A 20,083-nucleotide genomic window follows, 5' to 3' on the forward strand; every position below is an offset into this window, starting at 1 on the left:
TTTAAAACAAGTGCGACTGAACTTAATCATGAAAAAATAGTGCTGACATTTTACTTTCATAGCATATAGCAATATTATCCAGAACTCCAACAGAATTAATTTTGTATGTTTCTGTCTTTAACTTTGTCTTCCCAAATTGGCTCGGGTAAGATATCACACATTTTCAAATCAAAAGACTCAAGTCCATGTCAAGTCACAAGTCACTGTCATTAGTCCATGCCGAGTTGTGAGTCTTTCTTGATTTTGTCGAGTCTAAATTCATCAAGTTTGTGACTCAAGTCTGACTCGAGGCCAAGTCATGTGACACAAGTCCACACCTCTGTTTATTGTACATTAAAGTTTCTGTAAAACACTGCACGCTGCACATTTAGAGGTCCAGTGTGTAAGATTTAGGGGGATTTAGTGGCATCTTGTGGTGAGAGTTGAAGATTGCAATCAGCTGAAACTTCTCCTGGTTAGAATTCATCCAGTGTTCAGCATTCTAGAGGTTTTTACTGGGAACGAAATTATCCACAGAGGTCTCTTCTTCTCCAAAACAAACAGACCTGGTCATTTAAACTGGTAAAAACACTGAATAAAGCAGTTTCACCGAGAAAAAAAATAGGTCTTTCTCAGATGCTCTTGCTCTGGAGGGTCTGCTAACAATGGTGGCCGACACAAGAACACAAATGGCACTATCTAGAGCCAATGTTTAGTTTGTCTATTCTGGGCTACCATAGAAACATAGCTGTGTAACATGGCAATCCACACAGACAAGGACCTGCTCCCTATGTGAATATTAACGGCTCAATCTAAGGTAATGGAAACACTATGATTCTTATTTTCCAGTGATTATACACTAAAGAAAACATATGTATTTTTATTATATTCAGTTTCTTCCAATATATCCCCCTGAATCCACCACACTGGACCTTTAAGTGATGTTTGTGTGACTTATGAAAGGCTGAACACAGCAGATCATTTAAGTAAACAGATTCAAGGCGGGGACAAAAAGGGAAAAACCCAAGCAGCTTTGAAGTCCTTAGACCTCATCAGTACTACAAAGACATCTTGTGATATCTTACAACTGTCCAATGGTTTTACAGACATGTCATATATAAAAAAGTTTCATTTCTCACGATGCCTCAAGACATCTTGAGAAGAGATGTCTTGAGACACATCCAACGATACCTCAAGAAATGACGATAGCTGGGAGTGCAATCAAACAACGTTTCTATTCAGTTTGATCTGACGCATAACACAAGGCACAGCTTTTTTAATTTTTTAAATACCAGGCCCACATTTCATTTGTCAGTCTGTGTTTACGTTGACATGAAATCCCGGAGCTTAAGGGCCATGGGACAGTGACGGGCTTTCATGTGAGTGGTATCTCTGAACCAGCTAACCGTGACCTTATGGTGACCTAACTATTTCAATAAGGTCTGTGTTGATTAGAGAGGAGATTAGAGCCTGATGTCATCTGAGCTGCTGTGTCGCATCAATAATACGAAGCAAATCTGTAAGCTGTGAAATAGCCAAATGTCCCACTTTTAGCAGAAAATCACTGCATTTAAAAAGGAGAAATGTGAGCTGATTTGGGAATGATGGTCTGTCTACATCAACTGAGCTAAAAATAGAACGTTAATTAGAATCTGAAATATACTGTAGATATATGGCACTGGCACTGCAGCTTGTTATTTAAATCAGTAATATTGAGGATAATATTGATGATCATGATGGCAATAATGGCCATTCGAGGCTTCAATCAGTCCCCTTCAGCTGAGCTCTCCCTGATGTTTTTGCAATCAGAGTTCTTGTTCCACATTGGCTCTTCCTTTCAGTGGTTCCGTGTCATGTTCAGTTTATTAGGCCTCCAAGGTCTGTGCTGAGCCTGCACTGGGATCAAACTGATTTTAGCTCAGGTCTTAGGGGCTTTCTCTGCCACGCGCAGGAAAATCACTGACCCACATTAGCTTTATTTATGGGGGCATTGGAGCCTCTCAAAGCAGTCAACTGTGTGAGGACAGGAATGCACGCTGCAGACATTAAAGGGACACCTACTGGTGGAGTGTGGCCATTGCACTCTGTGTCCATTCATACTGTACGATCCCGTCCATTCACAAAGTTCTTCATTCACACTGACCATTTGATTAATGAAAGCGGGATAGGCATACTTACTGTTATTATTATAATCCTCCTGTTTTTATTGTCATTCCCCTCCTTCATCATCATCATCACCACCATCACTGCCAACATGACTCTTACATTTGTCATACATACATGAGTCACATGTGTAGACTCAAAGCTCTCAACTCAATTTAACAAAAACCATCCACTAAATGATAAATGGACATCATCCTCCACCTCTTCATCATAATCAGCTCCATCATCACCAAGATTTAATGGTCGCTGTCATAAGGAGCACTGAATCTTCTCAAATCTGTCAGGATTTTTTGCCTTCTTCTGTATTTTTCTGCACTTGCACATACAACAATTATGTTACAGAGAATAATGTGGCCTCCTTGAAGAATTAAAAAGCACCTCTTGTCATTTTCAGCTAAATATAGACTTATTTAGTTTGACACTGAGTTTAAAAAAACGGATTTTGGGATAGCACCTCCTTCAAATTATAATGACTGCTTTAATAGACGGATTAAAGTTGCTCCTCCGGGAGTGGTGCCATTTGTTATTAAGTCCAGTTGTGACAGCTTACAGATAGCATGAAAGTGGATGTCTAAAAGTGTAAATCCACCCAATCAAACACATTCAAACATTACAGTGTTTTCAACCATTAAAATATTCATAAGTCATCACAAAAGGCAGTCATCACATAGGCTACATGTAGGCCTTTAACGTCATTACTATAGTAACATGAGAAATATCACTATTCTTCTCCAGCCTATAGTAATATGGTGACTTTGATTCATTTGAATAGAATTCCAAAAAGGAATTTTTTTATTTATATTAGTCCCATATTACTAAATAGTTCATAATATAATATAATATAATATAATATAATATAATATAATATAATATAATATAATATTTTTCATTCATTCTGTGTTGTACTGCTTTCAAGAAACGACAGTAATCATGTGGTTTTCTGTGGGGTTTTTTGTGTACCTACATAGAGAGTTATTTGGTTATGATAATTTGCATAATGTATAAATAGTCTGACCAGCAGACTCACAGCAAAGCAACCTCTAGGTTTTTCTAACGCCTGTATGAAATAGTCAGAGGGGTCCTCGCGGGGTCCTTCTGGCGCCCCGGGCAGCTCCTTGTCTCTCTCCTCTGATTGGTCACCTCTCCACTTCGTTCCCTTTGACAAGCAAAATAGAGCTAGCCTGAGTTTGGTCCGCAAGGAAGGAAAAGCGCTGTACATTATCTTTACCTGAACTCCGCAAAGATGTCTGAGGACCGGTCTGAACGCTCAGATGGAAAGATTGTCAAGATGGAGATCGACTACAGTTCAACTGTAGACCAGCGTCTCCCGGAGTGTGAAAAGATGGCTAAAGTACGTGTGAAAGAGGCCACCGCCGGCTGAGTCATGGTGCAACGATACCACTGTGTTAGCATCCAAGCTAACATCGACTGTGTTAGCACCACCCGATAACCGCTTTTACCAATATCTACAGCGTAAATTACGCATAAATGTGATGTATTTGATAACTTTCACATATTAGAGTTACTCTTTAATTGTCACATACACTCGTGTTTGTTATTAGCCTCGCTAGCGTGCTAGTAGTCTTAGCAGGCTAGTCATTGGTAACACCGTTAGCTAACTTGCTTGCCAAGTAAAGTGACTTTAATTTTGTATAACGTTACGTTAAGTCCAAAACCAGCAATTTTCATTTGTCGTGAGTGGTAAGTGTTACTAACGCTGAGCTTGCATTTTTTTACGTGGCAGGAAGGTAAGCTGCAGGAGGCCATTGAGAGTTTGTTGTCATTGGAAAAGCAAACCAGAACGGTAAGTTGTTCTCTACACTGTTAATACTACATGTTTATTTCCTCTCATTTCACAGTCTGTGGTCCAACATCTGGAAGGCTGAACCTCAAATGTGATTTTCATAAAGACATTGACAATTAATGATATGAGTTGGCATTAGATCTCGGCCCAACCCAAAACACAATGATTTGCTAAAGCTTACCCATATATCAATTTATCAAAATGTCCAATTCAGAGCAGATATTAAACTATGGTTTCTGCAGGAGACTAGAGCTGATCTAAGCACTATAAATGGTCTTAAAGGAGCAGTGTGTAAGATTTAGTGGCATTCAGCAGAGAGGTTGCAGGTTGCAGCCAACTGAATACCCGTCCGCTCACACCTCCCTTTCCAAGCTGTAGAGAAGGTGGCCCTCAGGCAGCGTAATAACCTAAAATGCCCTCTCTAGAGCCAGTGTTTGGTTTGTCTGTTCTGAGCTACTGTAGAAACATGGCAATGCAGCATGGACTGCTTTGCGGAAAAGGACTTGCTCCATATGTAAATAAAAAAAACCCCGCTCATTTTAAGCTAATGAGAACACAGCAATTCGAAGTCCCCGGTTATTGTACACTAATGAAAACATTATAAATGTTGTATTCCATTTCTGTCAATAGAGCCCCCTAAATCCTATTCACTGCTTCTTTATATTAGAAAAACAAGTGCACACAGTCGCCCAGAGCAGCAACAGTTGGCTTGAAAACGTTCTCGCATATCCTAAAAGACATGGGACTCTCAAATTCTTTTTTCCTGTGATGAAAAGTTTACCAAATTAACCAAACTGTCCTAGAAAACAACTTTCCTGGAACCCTGAAGCATGGCATTGAGCAGCAACCTTAAGTAGTTTGAGTTCACTGGATAAATTAACTCGGGCTCTCAACATCAAAAACGAATAGTGAATATTTTACAAAGCGGTTATGTTAATGAAATAAGTAATTCATTTATTTGTTATTTTTGTGTATATTTTACTATTTGTCTAACTTATCTGCCCTCAATCCCTGCGCAGGCATCAGACATGGTGTCCACCTCCAGAATCCTTGTGGCTGTGGTCCAGATGTGTTATGAAGCCAAGGACTGGGATGCCCTGAATGAAAACATCATGTTGCTCACTAAAAGGAGGAGTCAGCTGAAACAGGTCAGATTTTTTTTCCTTCCTGTCCAAAACCTGTGTTTATAAATATAACAGTCTGAAAATAAAATTTTTTGTACGCCCTAAAAAAAACCTTGCTAGCCACACCACTGACTAATCAAGTTAGCCAACATCTAACGCGGTTGCTTGTAGTCGAGACATCAGTTACACTTAATATGTACACAGTCATATATTTCCCTTGGATTCCTGTTTTGAAATAATCTTTTTAAGTACTTAAGATCTGAAATTAGTCAAGTAACTAAATTTACAGGACTTGTAGCAAAATATATACACTTAAAGGGGAATACCACCTACATTACAAATTCAGATATATTATTACCATGACCTAATAAAGTTAAATACATATTTGTGAACATGAGCTGCTCTCTCAAAGCCAGATTTCAGAGAATAATTCTCAAAACATGTGATGTCAGATGGTATAAAGTTTGGAGCTGCTCCACAGACAAAGTTAAAGTCCCACTGATTGTCACACACCTGAGTGTGTGAAATTTGTTGTCCGCATTTGACCCATCCCCAGAGGGAGCGGTGAGCAGCAGCGGTGCCGCGCTCGGGACAATGAATGGGAATCTGATTTTGTGGTCCCACAGAATGTTTGTTTTCTTATTTTTCCTCCAAATTAGATTTATTCTATTGTAGTGTCCTCAGTTCTGAAACAGAAAATGTTCCCATATACTCAGAACATTCCCATGGGTGCTCTCAATGTCATCTAAAACATCTCGTCTAATTTAGTGTCTGTGGAGCAGCTCCAGACTTTATACCCCATGACCTCGCAAATTTAGGTTTTAGCACTCGGTTTCTTTGAGTTGGGAGAGTTGTTCATGTTTACTAATATTTTTGGACTGTCTTAGACCATAGGACTAACAAATATGAATTTTGAAAATTGCCAAAGTTCCCCTTTTATACTTTGCAACCAGTCAATGAGGACTCCAGTGAAGACTAAATCATTTTTTGCTTTGCTCTCTGTCTTATCAGGCTGTTGCCAAGATGGTGCAAGAATGTTACAAGTATGTGGATACTGTGACTGATCTGACCATCAAGCTGAGACTCATCGACACACTTCGCACCGTGACTGCTGGCAAGGTCTGGAATGTGTTTATGTGTGTTAATACAGAGCTGATGGGGGAGCTTGAAAGTCACAGGTGTATTATGTTGGAGGTATTCATAAATTTGTGTAGCCTCACGCATACCAATCTAATGGTGTTGGAAAAATGATGGCATTTACTAAGTTTTAAGCAGTTTTTGAGGGTCTGATTTAAATGGAAAATTCTTTTCCTTCGAGGATTAGATGTAAATGTGTTCAAGTATATAAAGAGAAGGTTTTGGTGAAAATTGGTAGGACCATTCCACTCCAGACATAAGCCCACTCCCCCTTACTAATACACTTAACATGTCTTCCTCACAGATCTATGTAGAGATTGAGCGTGCCAGGCTGACGAAGACCTTGGCCAACATCAAGGAACAGAGCGGAGAGGTCAAAGAGGCAGCCTCCATTCTTCAGGAGCTGCAGGTAAGAGACTGATTTACTATGAAGGAAAATCTGTACAGTTGTGGGAAAAAATGGGGACACATCTGCATTTTAAGGGGTTTGCAAGAATTTGATGGTTGGGGATCATTTTTGTCAAAACATTGTTATAGGGGAGAAATACACAGATGAAGATGTTTTATGGCCTGCTGTTAGGAACGTGTTCAGAATATATATTTTTCTCTGGCTCAGGTGGAGACTTATGGGTCCATGGAGAAAAAGGAGAAGGTGGAGTTTATCTTGGAACAGATGAGGCTTTGCATCGCTGTCAAGGATTACATCCGCACTCAGATCATCAGCAAGAAGATCAACACCAAATTCTTCCAAGAGGAAGGCACTGAGGTACGAGGAGGCAGCCAAGAATTGAGAATTAACAAAATACTGCAATGTGTTGTTGGCTTGACAATGAAAAATATTTGCCGACTGGCCTGTGTGTTCACTTTGGAAGCTGTTGCGTCCTTTTTGGTGGATCTGAACTGAGCAGGTTGGTGTAACTGAACACTAACTTCTTCCTTTTGTCTAACGAACAACTCAGGAGTCGAAGCTGAAGTACTACAACCTGATGATTCAGGTAGACCAGCACGAGGGCTCCTACCTGTCTATCTGCAAACACTACCGGGCCATCTATGACACCCCCTGCATCTTGGAGGACAGCAGCAAGTGGCAACAGGTACGTGGGGCCTCTCTCAATGAAAAAGTGTGATTGTTTACTGGTTTTTCCAATTCATTGCTCAAATTCCCTTTTTTGAAAAAAAAAATGGTTATGATATAATAGAATGCAGTAACAGCAGGAATTTTGCTGTCCTACTTTTCTGTCTGTTTTCTTGCCTTAGTGCTAAAGCACAGCACCATGGTTGCAGAGGTAAAAATATGTTTGGAAATACATACATTACTGTACCAACGCTGACTTAATGAGCATAAACACAGTTCGTTAGTGGGGAGAGGTTCACCTTTAGCATTGGTACTGAAATCTAGAATTTTGCATAAACACAGCTCATGATGGGATTTTTCATCTGAACATTACTCTGATCACACACCTATGATCTGAACATCCTTCTGATCAATGCGCTCTTCAATGCACAGTAATGATTACAGCATAATTTACAATAATAACAACAAAAACTACACTCAAAATAATTTTTGTAATTCCAACATATTCGGTGCAATGTGTTTCAGAGGCCAAGAAAAATATGTGCCTCATCTATTTTTGAGGGAGCTGCGCTGCATTGCACAAAGCAGATCAAATTTTCCTGCTAACAAGCAGTGTATGAGAAATATAGATCCAATATGATTATGAGGACAATTTTAATCACAAAAACACAGCCACAAATCTTTGATTCATGTCATTGATAACTGGACTTTCAACAGCACTAACTCTGTCTGTAGTAGAGCAGTGGTTCTCAAATGGTGTGCCAGTGTGCCGTGATGTCAGTCCAGGTGTGCCGTGGGGTTTTGTAATAACCATATATTATTATGGCAATATTCAACTAGGCCTATAGAAAAAGTTATGGATGAATTTTTAGTTGACTGTATCAGATTTTATGCGCACCCATCTCCTAATAAAGAGGCAAACTCTAGCTAAAAATGTAATTTCATTCAATTTAATTTAAAAAACCTTCACAGGGAACCTATTTGTCACTGTTCACACATGGGCATTTTAAGTGTGTGACGCATGAAAAGCCCTGATTGGCAGCCAGTGTGAGGGATAACATTGAAAAGGAGAAAGCCGTGAGATGGACAATGGATCGCTGTATTGTACCGAGCAACCAAAAGAAAGGAGAAAAAAAACAGCTTCCTGTCTTATTTTTTCTTATTTTCATTGCCTTATGTGGTGATAAGAGATGTAACACGTTATAGAAGCTTTTGTGCACAGATATAAATACAAGTGCACCTTGGGCACAAAATGTTTGAAAACCACTGGGTTACACCAATTAAGAAGGAAATATTAACAATAAACATAATTGAAATAGACCCGGGAAAAAAAACATTTAACTACATAATCTGCCCACTTACTCAGGGTAGAAGCACAAATATAAAGGAAAGATGACCAAATTAACAAAATTTGCAAGTCTGCAAAATCAGGCAGGCAACATGCTGCGCTTCTGAAACACTCCCAGTGTGGTATGAAGCCCAGCAGCAGAAGGAACAAAAGTGGGTCATTGCCGTGGCAGCTGGAGCACGGCACAGCCGCTCCCTGACAGTTAAGATGGCAGTAAAGATGACAAAAACATCTGACTTACTCATCTCGTAACATGTCTGACTTTAGAGGATCATAACATATTGGGTATGGAATTAATTTGCAGATCATCCAGTTCCAAATGAGCCCAAACTTTTTGACAGATGTCAGTTTTTGGGCTACAACAAAGGCCAAAATGTGGCCTGCAACACAGTTAAGAGGAGTGTGGAGTCAACAGTCAATAACAGATTGAAAGAGTCAATGAAACAGGTTTTTCAATCACTGTCACCATGAGAGGTCCTTGAGCATACCGTCATACATGTGCACACACAATCTGTGGAGGGACAGATACACACACTCATATGAACATGCACACACTCAGCCAAACTCAGCCCCACCAGGCTTACACTTTGTGGAGATAACAACACTATATATCTGTTCTATAACTTTGCTGTGCTGGTTGCCTTTTGAGTATTGCAATAAAAGCCATGACTGTGTTTGTATTTCAGGCCCTGAAGAGCGTGGTGCTGTACGTGATTCTTGCCCCGTACGACAACGAGCAGTCAGACCTCGTGCACAGAATCAGTGCGGACAAGAAATTGGAAGAAATCCCTAAATACAAGTAAGACATAGTTTGTGCTTCACTGACTGTTGGCTTCACCACGGCAGACTTAATCTGGTGTAGGCTCGATTTCTTCTCATGCAAATAGAGCACTTTTTACATGAAGCATTTTGCTGCTACGAATAGGCGGAGGTGTGATACCAAGAGGAAAACAAACGAAATGTTTAAAAAGTAAACGCCATCTGAATCAACTGTACAACATAACACTTTAAGTCTGCGTCTGCAGATGTTGAAATGCGGCCAGGAAATGATTTTCACACATTCATATACAGAGCACAAAGCGAGACAACCTTGCCTAACTTTTGTGTGAGTCTGTGTTCGGTCTCCTGTACAACATCTCTGTGCCTTTTGAGCATCGTTTTTTAATGTTTTTCTCCTGTGGGAATGCAAGGTGGCAGAGGCTGTTGTGTGTGTTTCCCACTCAGGGGGAATGATCATAGCAACTTTACAGCAAGGCGTGAACACAGGGGAGTTTTCACTATATTCTTCCTACGTTCCCAGGGACCTACTGAAACAATTCACCACTATGGAGCTGATGCGCTGGGCCTCCCTGGTGGAGGATTATGGGAAGGAGCTGAGAGAGGGCTCACCTGACAGCCCTGCCACAGACGTCTTCTCTTACTCAGAAGAGGGGGAGAAACGGTGGAAGGACCTGAAGAACAGAGTGGTGGAGCATGTAAGTCCAGCATGTGTAGGCTCTTCTCATTTGGAGCTGATGCATATGTATTTGGCAATAGTTTACAGTTTGTTGACGCTTGACAGCAGGGGGACATCTAATCCAAAACTTTTTTAGGGCATTTAAACTGCCTTTTAGCTTTCCCAAACTAGGTTGGCACATTCGAATCACCATTAATAATAAAACATCATCTTATCTTGACCAACATTGGCCATGGAAGTTGCACTAGATGCTGTTAATCATTAATTTTTTTTAAATTGGTAGGGCAAAAATTTTGGGAATGTTGCAAATTAGAGTGATGACTACTTATAGTGAAAAGTGAGGTTGTAAATGTCACATGAAAATCATGAAACTACATTCACGTTGACTACATTTACATGCACACTAATATTCAGTTCTGTTCTAATGTGCTATTACTCCAAATATGACAATATTCTGAAATTAATACTGGTCCTGTAAACAGCATGTTCCATTTGGATATTCCCAATTAGGCCTTGTTCCGAATGAGGCATTTTCTGATCGAGACGTGGAATATGCCGTTATTCAGGTTTTACGAGCATTCTTTGGACATGTATACAGCCCATTTAGAATATGCGTCTCAAGTGGGGGTTTTGCTGCAGTTAGCGACATACGGACTCGTGTTGTCATGGAAACACTGTACACAAACCAACTAGCCAACAGTTTGCAAGGCTTGGATATAGATACATGCCCAAAATAAAAGCCCACATTTCTGGTCGGAAGGAGAGACACACCTACTTTTAAACATTATGAAAGACTTGGATATCAGCAGGTTTTTTGATATGCGCAAATATCACAACATCAACCTTTTCCAAAGTTGGTTGAAGGTTTAAAAAAGGGAGGCGGTGTTCGCATGGTTAAGCAAGTCCGCCACCAGTGAAAAACTTAGCTATTGTGTTGCAAAGAAGCAAATGGAACAAGCGGCTCCAGCCGTTCCACTTTTCCATATTTTGACGTGATAAACGAGATGTTAGGGAAGGATAATCAGAGTAGGCATGGCTGTATGTAAATGGAAGTATTAGTGGAACACTGATTTTCATTAGCCATGTCAACAGCTTAGTAGGCGTATTGTCTTTTTTGGAATAAGGACAAAAAATTGATTTTTTTTTTTGTGTGTATGTAACATAGTCACTGACAGTCGAAGTAGAAATGTCTGATTTAAACCTTTTTTGCTTAAAGGCAGTAAAATTTAAAACATTACTGCTGCATTTTTGGTATGACCAACATGTCATTTGTAAAAAATCATGTATATGCAAAGACAAAATGGTGAATAAGGTTTTCAAGCTCAAAATACTGTTTTAAAACCCAAAAGATTGACTCATCTATAGGGATGGGTATCCTCAAGATTTAATCGATGCTACTAGTCTTATCAATAGATTCGGAACTTTATCGTACTCTTATCGGTTCTTTTTCATTTCTAAATAATTGCTTTTTAGAAAATATGTAGATTTAAAGAAAGAATAAATTCAGAACAGGATTATTTAATATTTTAAATAGAACTAAATCTTTCTAGAGCAGCAACAGTAGTTTTTACAACAGCAAAGTCACTATATAAATAATATTCCTGACAATACTGAGTGAAGTTTAGTTTTTATTAGTCACTGTAAGTCAGTCCTCTGTCCTCTGTCCTCTGTCCTGTCCCCTCTCTGCTGATGTGATTCACTGTGTGCAGGTAACATTAGTGCTGGTAGAGAAGCACAGGGGCTGTTTGTCTCAGGCAGCAGCTCAGTTTAAAAGACTTTGTCCAATTCTTACTTAAGTGGCAAACTAAGCTAAACAGTTCTACAGTCTACATACAGACCGCTGTCATTTCAGCTTGCTAACAAGTGTATTAATGAAGTATTGGCTTTTTCCTTGTTAAGAATGAATTTTGCTAACAGTAATGAGCATAGTTGCCGTCAACTTAAGTAATTTTCGAGTTACTTTTGCCTTGTTTTTTCTGCTGCCTCTCTACTGTTCACGGACTTTACTCCATGTCATGTGGGCGTGTGTGTGTGTGGGCATGTGTGTATGTGGAGCAGTTCAGCCTGGGCACAGAGTGAGGGTGAGAGGCTGCAGGATGATAATGAATGAAACCAAAATGTTTACTAGTACCGACAACAACGTCGGAGCTTATCAATACCACGGTCTTTGATAATTTAGCCCCGGGCTCATTTATTACCGGGTTATGGTACCCATCCCTACTCATCTAGGGGAAATGAATCACATTGGAATAAATGGGGTAAAGTTACGGGAGAGCAGTGGAAGTACAATGCAAAGCAACACAGGAAACACAGTGGATGTTAAGCTGTGTGCAGATTCAGTGGCTAAACCGGCAGACTGTTAGGTGCAGTATTAAAGCAGACTAAAATTACAGTGGTAATGGACGGTTGGATTTTGCTCATTAATATTTTTTTCTGCTATGAGTGTTGATGTGACCTGTAAAGCGCCCCTGTTCTAACCTGAAATAATTATCATATCAAATTCTGCTGCAGATATGTATATTAATGAAATTCTCCCTTTCCCCCCCAGAACATCAGAATAATGGCCAAATATTACACCAGAATCACAATGAAGAGGATGGCTGGACTCCTCGACCTCTCTATTGACGTAAGCAACAGTTTTACTAATTAGCCATTTTAATTCAGCACAACATGACCCGCAGTCATTCGTTGCTTTTGGATAGCAGGGAAACTAATTATCAGGATTTTATCTTGCTGAAGAAAATCCTGACACGGTGTCTATCTGCTCAAAAATCTCGCCAGGAATCAGAGGAGTTCCTCTCCAGCCTAGTCGTAAACAAGACCATCTACGCCAAGGTCGACCGGCTGGCCGGCATCATCAACTTCCAGAGGCCGAAAGACCCCAACGACCTGCTCAACGACTGGTCGCACAAACTCAACTCTCTCATGTCTCTGGTCAACAAAACCACACATCTCATCGCCAAGGAGGAGATGATCCACAACCTGCAGTGAAACAAGAGCGTAGTGGTTTATTTTATGTTTTGGTTCATATTTGTCTGTTTTTCCTTCTGTTAAAACATGTTTTTGAATATACAGTATATCAGCGGACTGTGAATGCAGCGTTATTACAATGTCATATTATTGGAGATAAATCTGCAGCACATGCACAGCATCCCGACTTTGTTCATTTTTTTACTATCCAGTAAAAACCTCAACAATAAACACATGAGCACCTCCCTTCATTGCATCTGTCTGTCACTGACTGGATCTGCAAATATTCTTCCCATTGCCACTTAATGGACCTGGTAAAGAGCTAAAATTGAGAAACATTAAATGTGATGATTCAAGATTTGTCAAATTTATACAAGATATTTTCAAACTGTAATCCAATACGATTTAATCCAAGAATACTGATAATCAGATTTTTATCCTATATGCTGTCACTGATCATGACCAACGTTCCTGTTCTGCTATGTTAGTGTAGTCATTTTCATTTTATGGAAAGTAATCTTTTCGTAGAAGTCTTTATTTGGGTTAACTTAAGCTGAAGTGTGCACTTCTGTTAAGATCAAACAACAATATTGGTGAGAAGAAATCCAGCTCAGAACCTGAGGGCTTTAAACTCCCATTGATTGAGTCTGCCCCTGATCCTCCTCCATCCACCTTAGAAATGCCCCTGCTATCAGCAGTTCAGGTCATAGGTTAGAATACTGGAGCAACAATTAAAATACTGCAGGTTTGCAGTAACAGGCGAGACGCTACAATTGTGTTTGCAGCTATTCTACATTTTCTTTTAATCTTGAAGCGATGGATTGTAGCTCAGCCATGGTGTTTAAAGTGTTCAAGTCAACAAGCACCCACTGAAACTGAGCTTTCTTTACAGTGTGCAGGGTAGTAAAATTACAGCCTACACTCTGTAGGACACTTTCACTACGACCTGCAGGCAAGATGACAAACTAAAAGAAAGAATCTGAATAAATGTGAATGAGGAAATGCAGATGCTCCCATGTGTAGAATTACTATCATCGTGCATGAAGCTGTTCTGACACCTGGCAGTGGCCCCAACACCTTAGTGTAGGTGTTGGTTTTTCCTTTAATTTGGCACCTGTCTGCACATTTACACTGTACAGCCTTAGATGATGTCTAACCTCACGCCTGACTAATGCGCTCTCTTCCAGTTCACAGCCAGAATGACAGGCTCCATAGCCACACATGCAAGGTCATACATCACCTGAAATTGTATTTTAATGGATGCATAGTAAGCTTTGATAGAATTACATGATGTGTGACTGTGATGGATAAACCAGGTTGACGCTACAGATTTGTCGCACACGATGTATTGCTGCTCCCGTGCTTTATTCCCACACCAAACAAATATGCAACGTTTTGACTTAACATAATAGTGATTTACTGTGTTTAGCTATATATACTGTATATCACATTTAGGTGAAAGGAAAGACTTGAAATAAACAATTTTGAATAGGATGGAAAAACCTACTTGAAAGATCCTTGTAGTGTTTTTTTACTTTGAAACAAATTGTTGCACAGTGTTCATAACTAGTGATCAAAGGTGAGGTATAAATCTAGACGACATCAATATGAGAGTCACTGTCACGCTTCACTGATGTCTCACCGTCAAAATCTCTTGGAGTTTACCTCCAGTAGAGGTAGCATCTGCAGATGTGGCAGTGGGATGCTACATTACAGTGCCATATACTTAACCCTTACAGAGAAGAGGAGGTGATGGATTGACAGGAATTAAGCAGGAAATGACGTCACTAGTTTGACTAATGCATATAATCTCAAAGTTTATATATTTATTTTTACAGCGTTGGTGGCACATCTTTGGACAGACCAATTACCATATAATCTGTTCTGTTCTGTTTTTATTGTACTGTGATTGCTGTGCAAAAAATAACAACTTTGTTTATTGGCACTTAATGGGTTCAGTAGATACAGTGTTCCTAGTTGGAGACCAAACAGAATCTTTATAGTATGCCTCTGCACTCTTGTCATCTAGGGGTCTAACAAATAAAGGGAAAAAATGCTGTAAGAATCATCTTTAAAAACTTTTGAGGACTCAAATACCCTAACATACTTTTAGCTAGAAACTTAAAGTGGGTTTTAATCAGCTTTTTTCAGGCTTTGCAAACTTTTTCCATAGCAGACATCTTGGCTGTTCAAACAAAGGTGCAATCAATAACATTACTGATGCCTGCGGCCAGTTCCAGGGCCTGCTATTGTATATGTTACCTCAGGAACACAGCTATCATCAATGTTATTAATTACTCACAGGCTTTTCCTGCTATGACAGGTTGGCACACTGTACGCTCTCTGAAAGTAGACTGATAAACCTAATTATACTGTCCTGATTTGTTGTTTATAATGGTCAGCTGCATGTAGATTTTAGAGCAGGGGTCTTCAGTGTGTTTCAGACCATGGACCCCTTAGCTGACAGAGAGATGGAGCAGGGTCCCCCTAGTACTTATATTGTATAACAGTGCATTGCATATGAAACTGGGCATATAGAGGTTGTCAGACAGAGGGCCTAAGGCTGCGATTTAACCTGTATTTGGTTTTCAGGTGAGGAAGAAAACTTTACTTCCACGAAGATAAGTTGTTGCAAAAGGCAAAATATGCTAAATTGGTCTAATAGTCTATTTTTTTTTTTTTTTTTTTTAAACACCCCCACACATGAGTAACTTTGAGGACTCACTAAGGATCCCAAACCCCATGTCAAAGACCCAGGTTTTTGAGAAATCTGACTTATATTTTTAACATGTTTTTTCCCCCCACAGTTTTTCCAATTAATGTGTACATTTAACATGCAACTCTAAGCTTCATTGTTTTAGACATGTCTAATCCCTCACATAGTTTACCCTTACATACAAATACCTTACATACTATTGTAATATTCACTCTTGGTGAGTTTAATTATGGTAAAACTTTAATTAGTAGCCCAGGCTATTATTTGCTTAAATCACTGAAATCAACAGGCCTATATTTGGGACAGGCCTTTAATTCTTTTCACACAAAACTGTTGCTCAGCAAAGATCAGGAAATATAATCAAATTGTTTATCTAAACCAGTATGGAAATTACTTGTGTAAAAATCAGGCTTCAGATAACATATCAAATATGAATCATTCATTTGATTTTGCTCCGACAGACAGCGCATCAGAAAGAGAGTTACGGCACTTGAGAATTACAACACAACACCACTTTATCTTGTTAAAACAATACTCACAACTTGGATGAATTTTCGTGAAAAACCCTTTTGATTATCTTTGCTCTGAGGACCCTTATGGGCGAAAGGAATATGAATAACTTACAGGGTAATCAAGGAGCGGACACATAATTTGAGGTAGCCAACAATCTGCTTTTATACATCCAAAGAACTTCTATTAAAAATGCTAGTAAAAGGGAAGGGGTGTTTAATTGAGACTAGGCTTTCAATTAAAGTTTTACAGTAGTCTGATAGACAACAGACTTTACATTGCTGAACATTTGTTTCAGCCTTACTGGTTCTCCCTCCTCTTTGCTCTGAAATAATTTCTTACTATTTAGTTGGTTATTATTAGAATATTTTGGTACTTTTAAATTAAATTAAACTTATGTCAGCGTCAATGTCAGAATTTGAGTGGCTCTACCAGAAACTCCAGTTGTGCTAAAACACAAACTCCTGCAGCAGATGGCACCCCATATAGTTTAATAAGCCTGATGATGAATGAATAGATGAGAATCCCTCGATGACAAAAGATAAGACAGTCAACAGTATCATTCCCTTTAGGTGCTCCACATGTTTTGAATCTGACACAAAACAAGGTTTGGCCCCAGGATATATTGTCTCTCTCTCTCTCTCTCTCTCTCTCTCTCTTTTTTCTGTCACTCTTTTTTTTTTTTTTTTAAGTTCTCACGCCAACATAAGTCAAAGTAGCTTTGGGGCAAATATGTGTTCAGAGCAAAATGTCATGTTTGTGTTTTTTTAAATCCCCTTTATACAAATAGAAAAAATATGTATAAATGTAATGTCTTTTAGTGTCACAGTTATACAGAATATGGGCAACTGTAAAATTTCACATTTTAACTTCTAATTTGTCATAAATTTAAATTTTATATGAATGAACAGTAAATAGTAACATTAAGTTATATGCTTGAAAGGAATAAAAGCATTTGAAGACAAACGCTTTTTGACAAGGAAGATCCCTGCCATCAGAGGCCACACACGCACACACACACACACACACACACGCACACAAACACAAATACACTTGCACACACACACGCACCAGTCCTCTCAACCTTCAGATCAGTACATCCCACTATGCTTTGCGATGGTCTGACAAGTGGATCCAAGATGGCGTAGAAAGTAAAGCTAGGTAAGTGTTGACTTCCCATTTTCAGCCCTTTCAGTAGTCGTTTTCATCGCAAAGCCACTGACGTGAATCCCCACCATTAAACATTAGGATACTGACGAATGCTTTGAGTTCATGCAAGGATAACAACACGATGTCACAAACATTATATGCGCCTAAACACCGTGGCAAAATTACAGGCCCGAGCCCGTTTTGTTTCGGCGAACCTAGCTAGCTAGCCAGCTAGCTTGCTAGCATTAACAAACCAGCCTGCTATTCTTGTTGTGAGCTCGCCAGTTTGGTGCCAAGAAAGGCCGTGTTTGGGCTAGCAAGCTAACTGCTAGCTACGCATACTCTGGTTAGTGGCAACATTGTTTACCCTTCGCAAACGCAAACGGCAAGTTAACCAACACTGTGGGGACATTTTTCAGGGCTTTGTAACGCTGCCGTCATCGCTCTGACTTGCAACAGTCATGACAAGTTCACCAGACAAACAACAGCTATAACTCTGCCTCCTAAAAGACGAAGCAAATCAATTCCCATCCTTTATATTTAATAGTCTATGCTTTCTAGATATGTGAAGTTACTGCGTTAACTGGACTTTGAGATTTTTGCAAGTTTTACAGCCGTGTTTTCCACACAGTGCTGCTAACGACACTGTCAAGCCAAATAACGTTACATCAGAATGAAAGCAATCGATGTTGTTTTACAACTATCCCCCAGCTATAAAATTAGCTTTGTCCTCCACTGGACTGCAGTCGCAGCTGTAGCTCCTGTAGTAGGATCCCACGACAGGACACTAAAAACAAGGCAGGCGTCCACCTACTGTATCCCGCCAAACTATTTGTTGTTGCCCCTGTGAAGTGGCTGGCTTGCAGGCACTAGCATGAGGCAACAGCTATTCATACTCTTTCATATAGGAGTTTAAAACGCAGCAAAGGTTTTAAAATAACCTCTTATAATTAGAGAAGGTGCTGGGTTAACATCAGCCCTATGTTTGGTTTCAGCTTTTTAAATTCACAGTCTGCTAGCCCAAGCAACTTCTAATCCTCATTTTGCATGCCTTACATACTGTACAGCATTTGTCAACTAGATTGTGATGATTATATGTCAGGGCCGGGCAATATAAAGATATTGCATTGATATGTACATATATTGCTAGATATCATCTTAGATTTTGAATGTCATAATGTCATAAGTGTTTCCTGGTTTTAAAGGCTGCGTTACTGTGAAGTGATGTAATTTTCTAGCTGTTTTGTTATTTGCCTTTACAAGTCATTATGTCCACATTGCAGTTATTTATCAAAAATCATTGTGAAAATATTTTGTGAAAGCACCAATAGTCTACTCTACAATAGTGGTACAATATCAGTATCGAGGTATTTGTTAAAACATAATGGATATTTGATTTTTTTCAATATCGCCAAGCCTCAATATATGTTGTCCCGTAATGCTATGAAATAGAAACATTACAGTATGTGTGAGAGTATGCACCCATGTAGGGATGCAGCAGTATGCCATGAAACCATATATATTGGTATGAAAATTGACCGTACTTTACATACAGTGTAAAATTGCCTGTCTACAGCATTGGAAAAAAATCTCACCTGTCCTCTCCTCCTCGATTGCCTGTCAGACTTTTTACACTTGCTTCCGTTAAAAAAATGGTTTTAAGTTTTAATTGTTTTACATCATTCGTTCAACCCCAAAAAACTTCTGTTTTCATTCCTTTCAGGGTCAATGTAACTGATAATAGTAATAATAATAATTATTATTACTATTAGAATTGTGCAATACTGTGCACTGTGATACCATGAAACTGATATTTTCTGACACTGTTGTCACATCGTAAAAATCTCATACCATTGCATCCCTGCAACTATTGCAATAATGCCATGAGATGACAACCTCTTTATGTGTTGCATATCTTTTAGCTGTGGTTTTGAGTTTCAAGTGCAATCTAAATACACGAACCTGCACATGCACCTGTCTTGTGGAAATGGAGGCTGGACTAGTGTTACTTGTTTAAGATGTTCCAGAGAGGCTGTGTGTGTTATTATAGTATGGGTACTGCAACAAGATTTGTCATAATTGGCCAGTTGCCATTATGTGCATTTTATACAAGCATACATTGCCATACAGCCTACTCATGAGATACAATATTGTTCCTCATCTGAATGTTTGAGTTTTTAGAGGAAGTGATCTCAGCAGCAGTTCACTTTTTTTTTCTTGTGGAAAAGATGAGATTGTGGAGAGAGAGTTGTAATATTTCATCAGCTACTGTACATGAAACACTGAAGTGTTCACTGCTTAGAGCATGCACTTGTTCATGCTTAGTTTGCACAAACTCTTGTAGTGTCTGTCTGGGGAGATGGAGATGGGTGTGCTGTCTTCAGCAACATTGGATTTTTGGGGAAAAATATTGCATATGGTGCAAATATTTTTCGTTTGTTGGCATCAGTGTTAATTCTGGGTGGAACAAAAGCAGTTAAAGCCCATGATAAATGCTTTGCATCAACAGTAACTTCAGATTTAGTCTATGTCATGTGTGCGCCTGACATGTACTGTACATTCGCAAAAGAATTTGACTATAGTCCTAAGAGACAAGAACAGGCTGACTCAGAGGCACTGCCAGTTGGGCTAGAGCAGCTGCTACATGCATAG

General features: G+C 39.3%; 2 protein-coding genes across 2 annotated transcripts in view; both read left to right on the forward strand.

Annotated features, from left to right (window-relative positions):
* The first annotated feature begins 3,275 nt into the window (after positions 1–3,275).
* On the forward strand, positions 3,276–13,302 carry psmd12 (proteasome 26S subunit, non-ATPase 12). Its single transcript, XM_050044955.1, has 11 exons — positions 3,276–3,493; positions 3,887–3,946; positions 4,966–5,094; positions 6,082–6,189; positions 6,512–6,616; positions 6,824–6,973; positions 7,167–7,301; positions 9,317–9,429; positions 9,931–10,105; positions 12,635–12,712; positions 12,868–13,302. The coding sequence occupies exons 1-11, from the start codon at positions 3,386–3,388 to the stop codon at positions 13,075–13,077; spliced, it is 1,371 nt and encodes a 456-aa protein (XP_049900912.1). The 5' UTR covers positions 3,276–3,385; the 3' UTR covers positions 13,078–13,302.
* Positions 13,303–17,386: 4,084 nt separating this feature from the next.
* helz (helicase with zinc finger) overlaps positions 17,387–20,083 on the forward strand; it is a 67,501-nt gene continuing 64,804 nt past the window's right edge. The window contains exon 1 of the mRNA XM_050043567.1: positions 17,387–17,443. The gene's annotated coding sequence lies outside the window, so the exon portion shown is untranslated. The remainder of the gene's footprint in view (positions 17,444–20,083) is intronic.

The sequence above is a fragment of the Epinephelus moara genome, chromosome 5 (assembly GCF_006386435.1).
Source record: "Epinephelus moara isolate mb chromosome 5, YSFRI_EMoa_1.0, whole genome shotgun sequence".
In the NCBI taxonomy this organism is placed as follows: Eukaryota; Metazoa; Chordata; class Actinopteri; order Perciformes; family Serranidae; genus Epinephelus; species Epinephelus moara.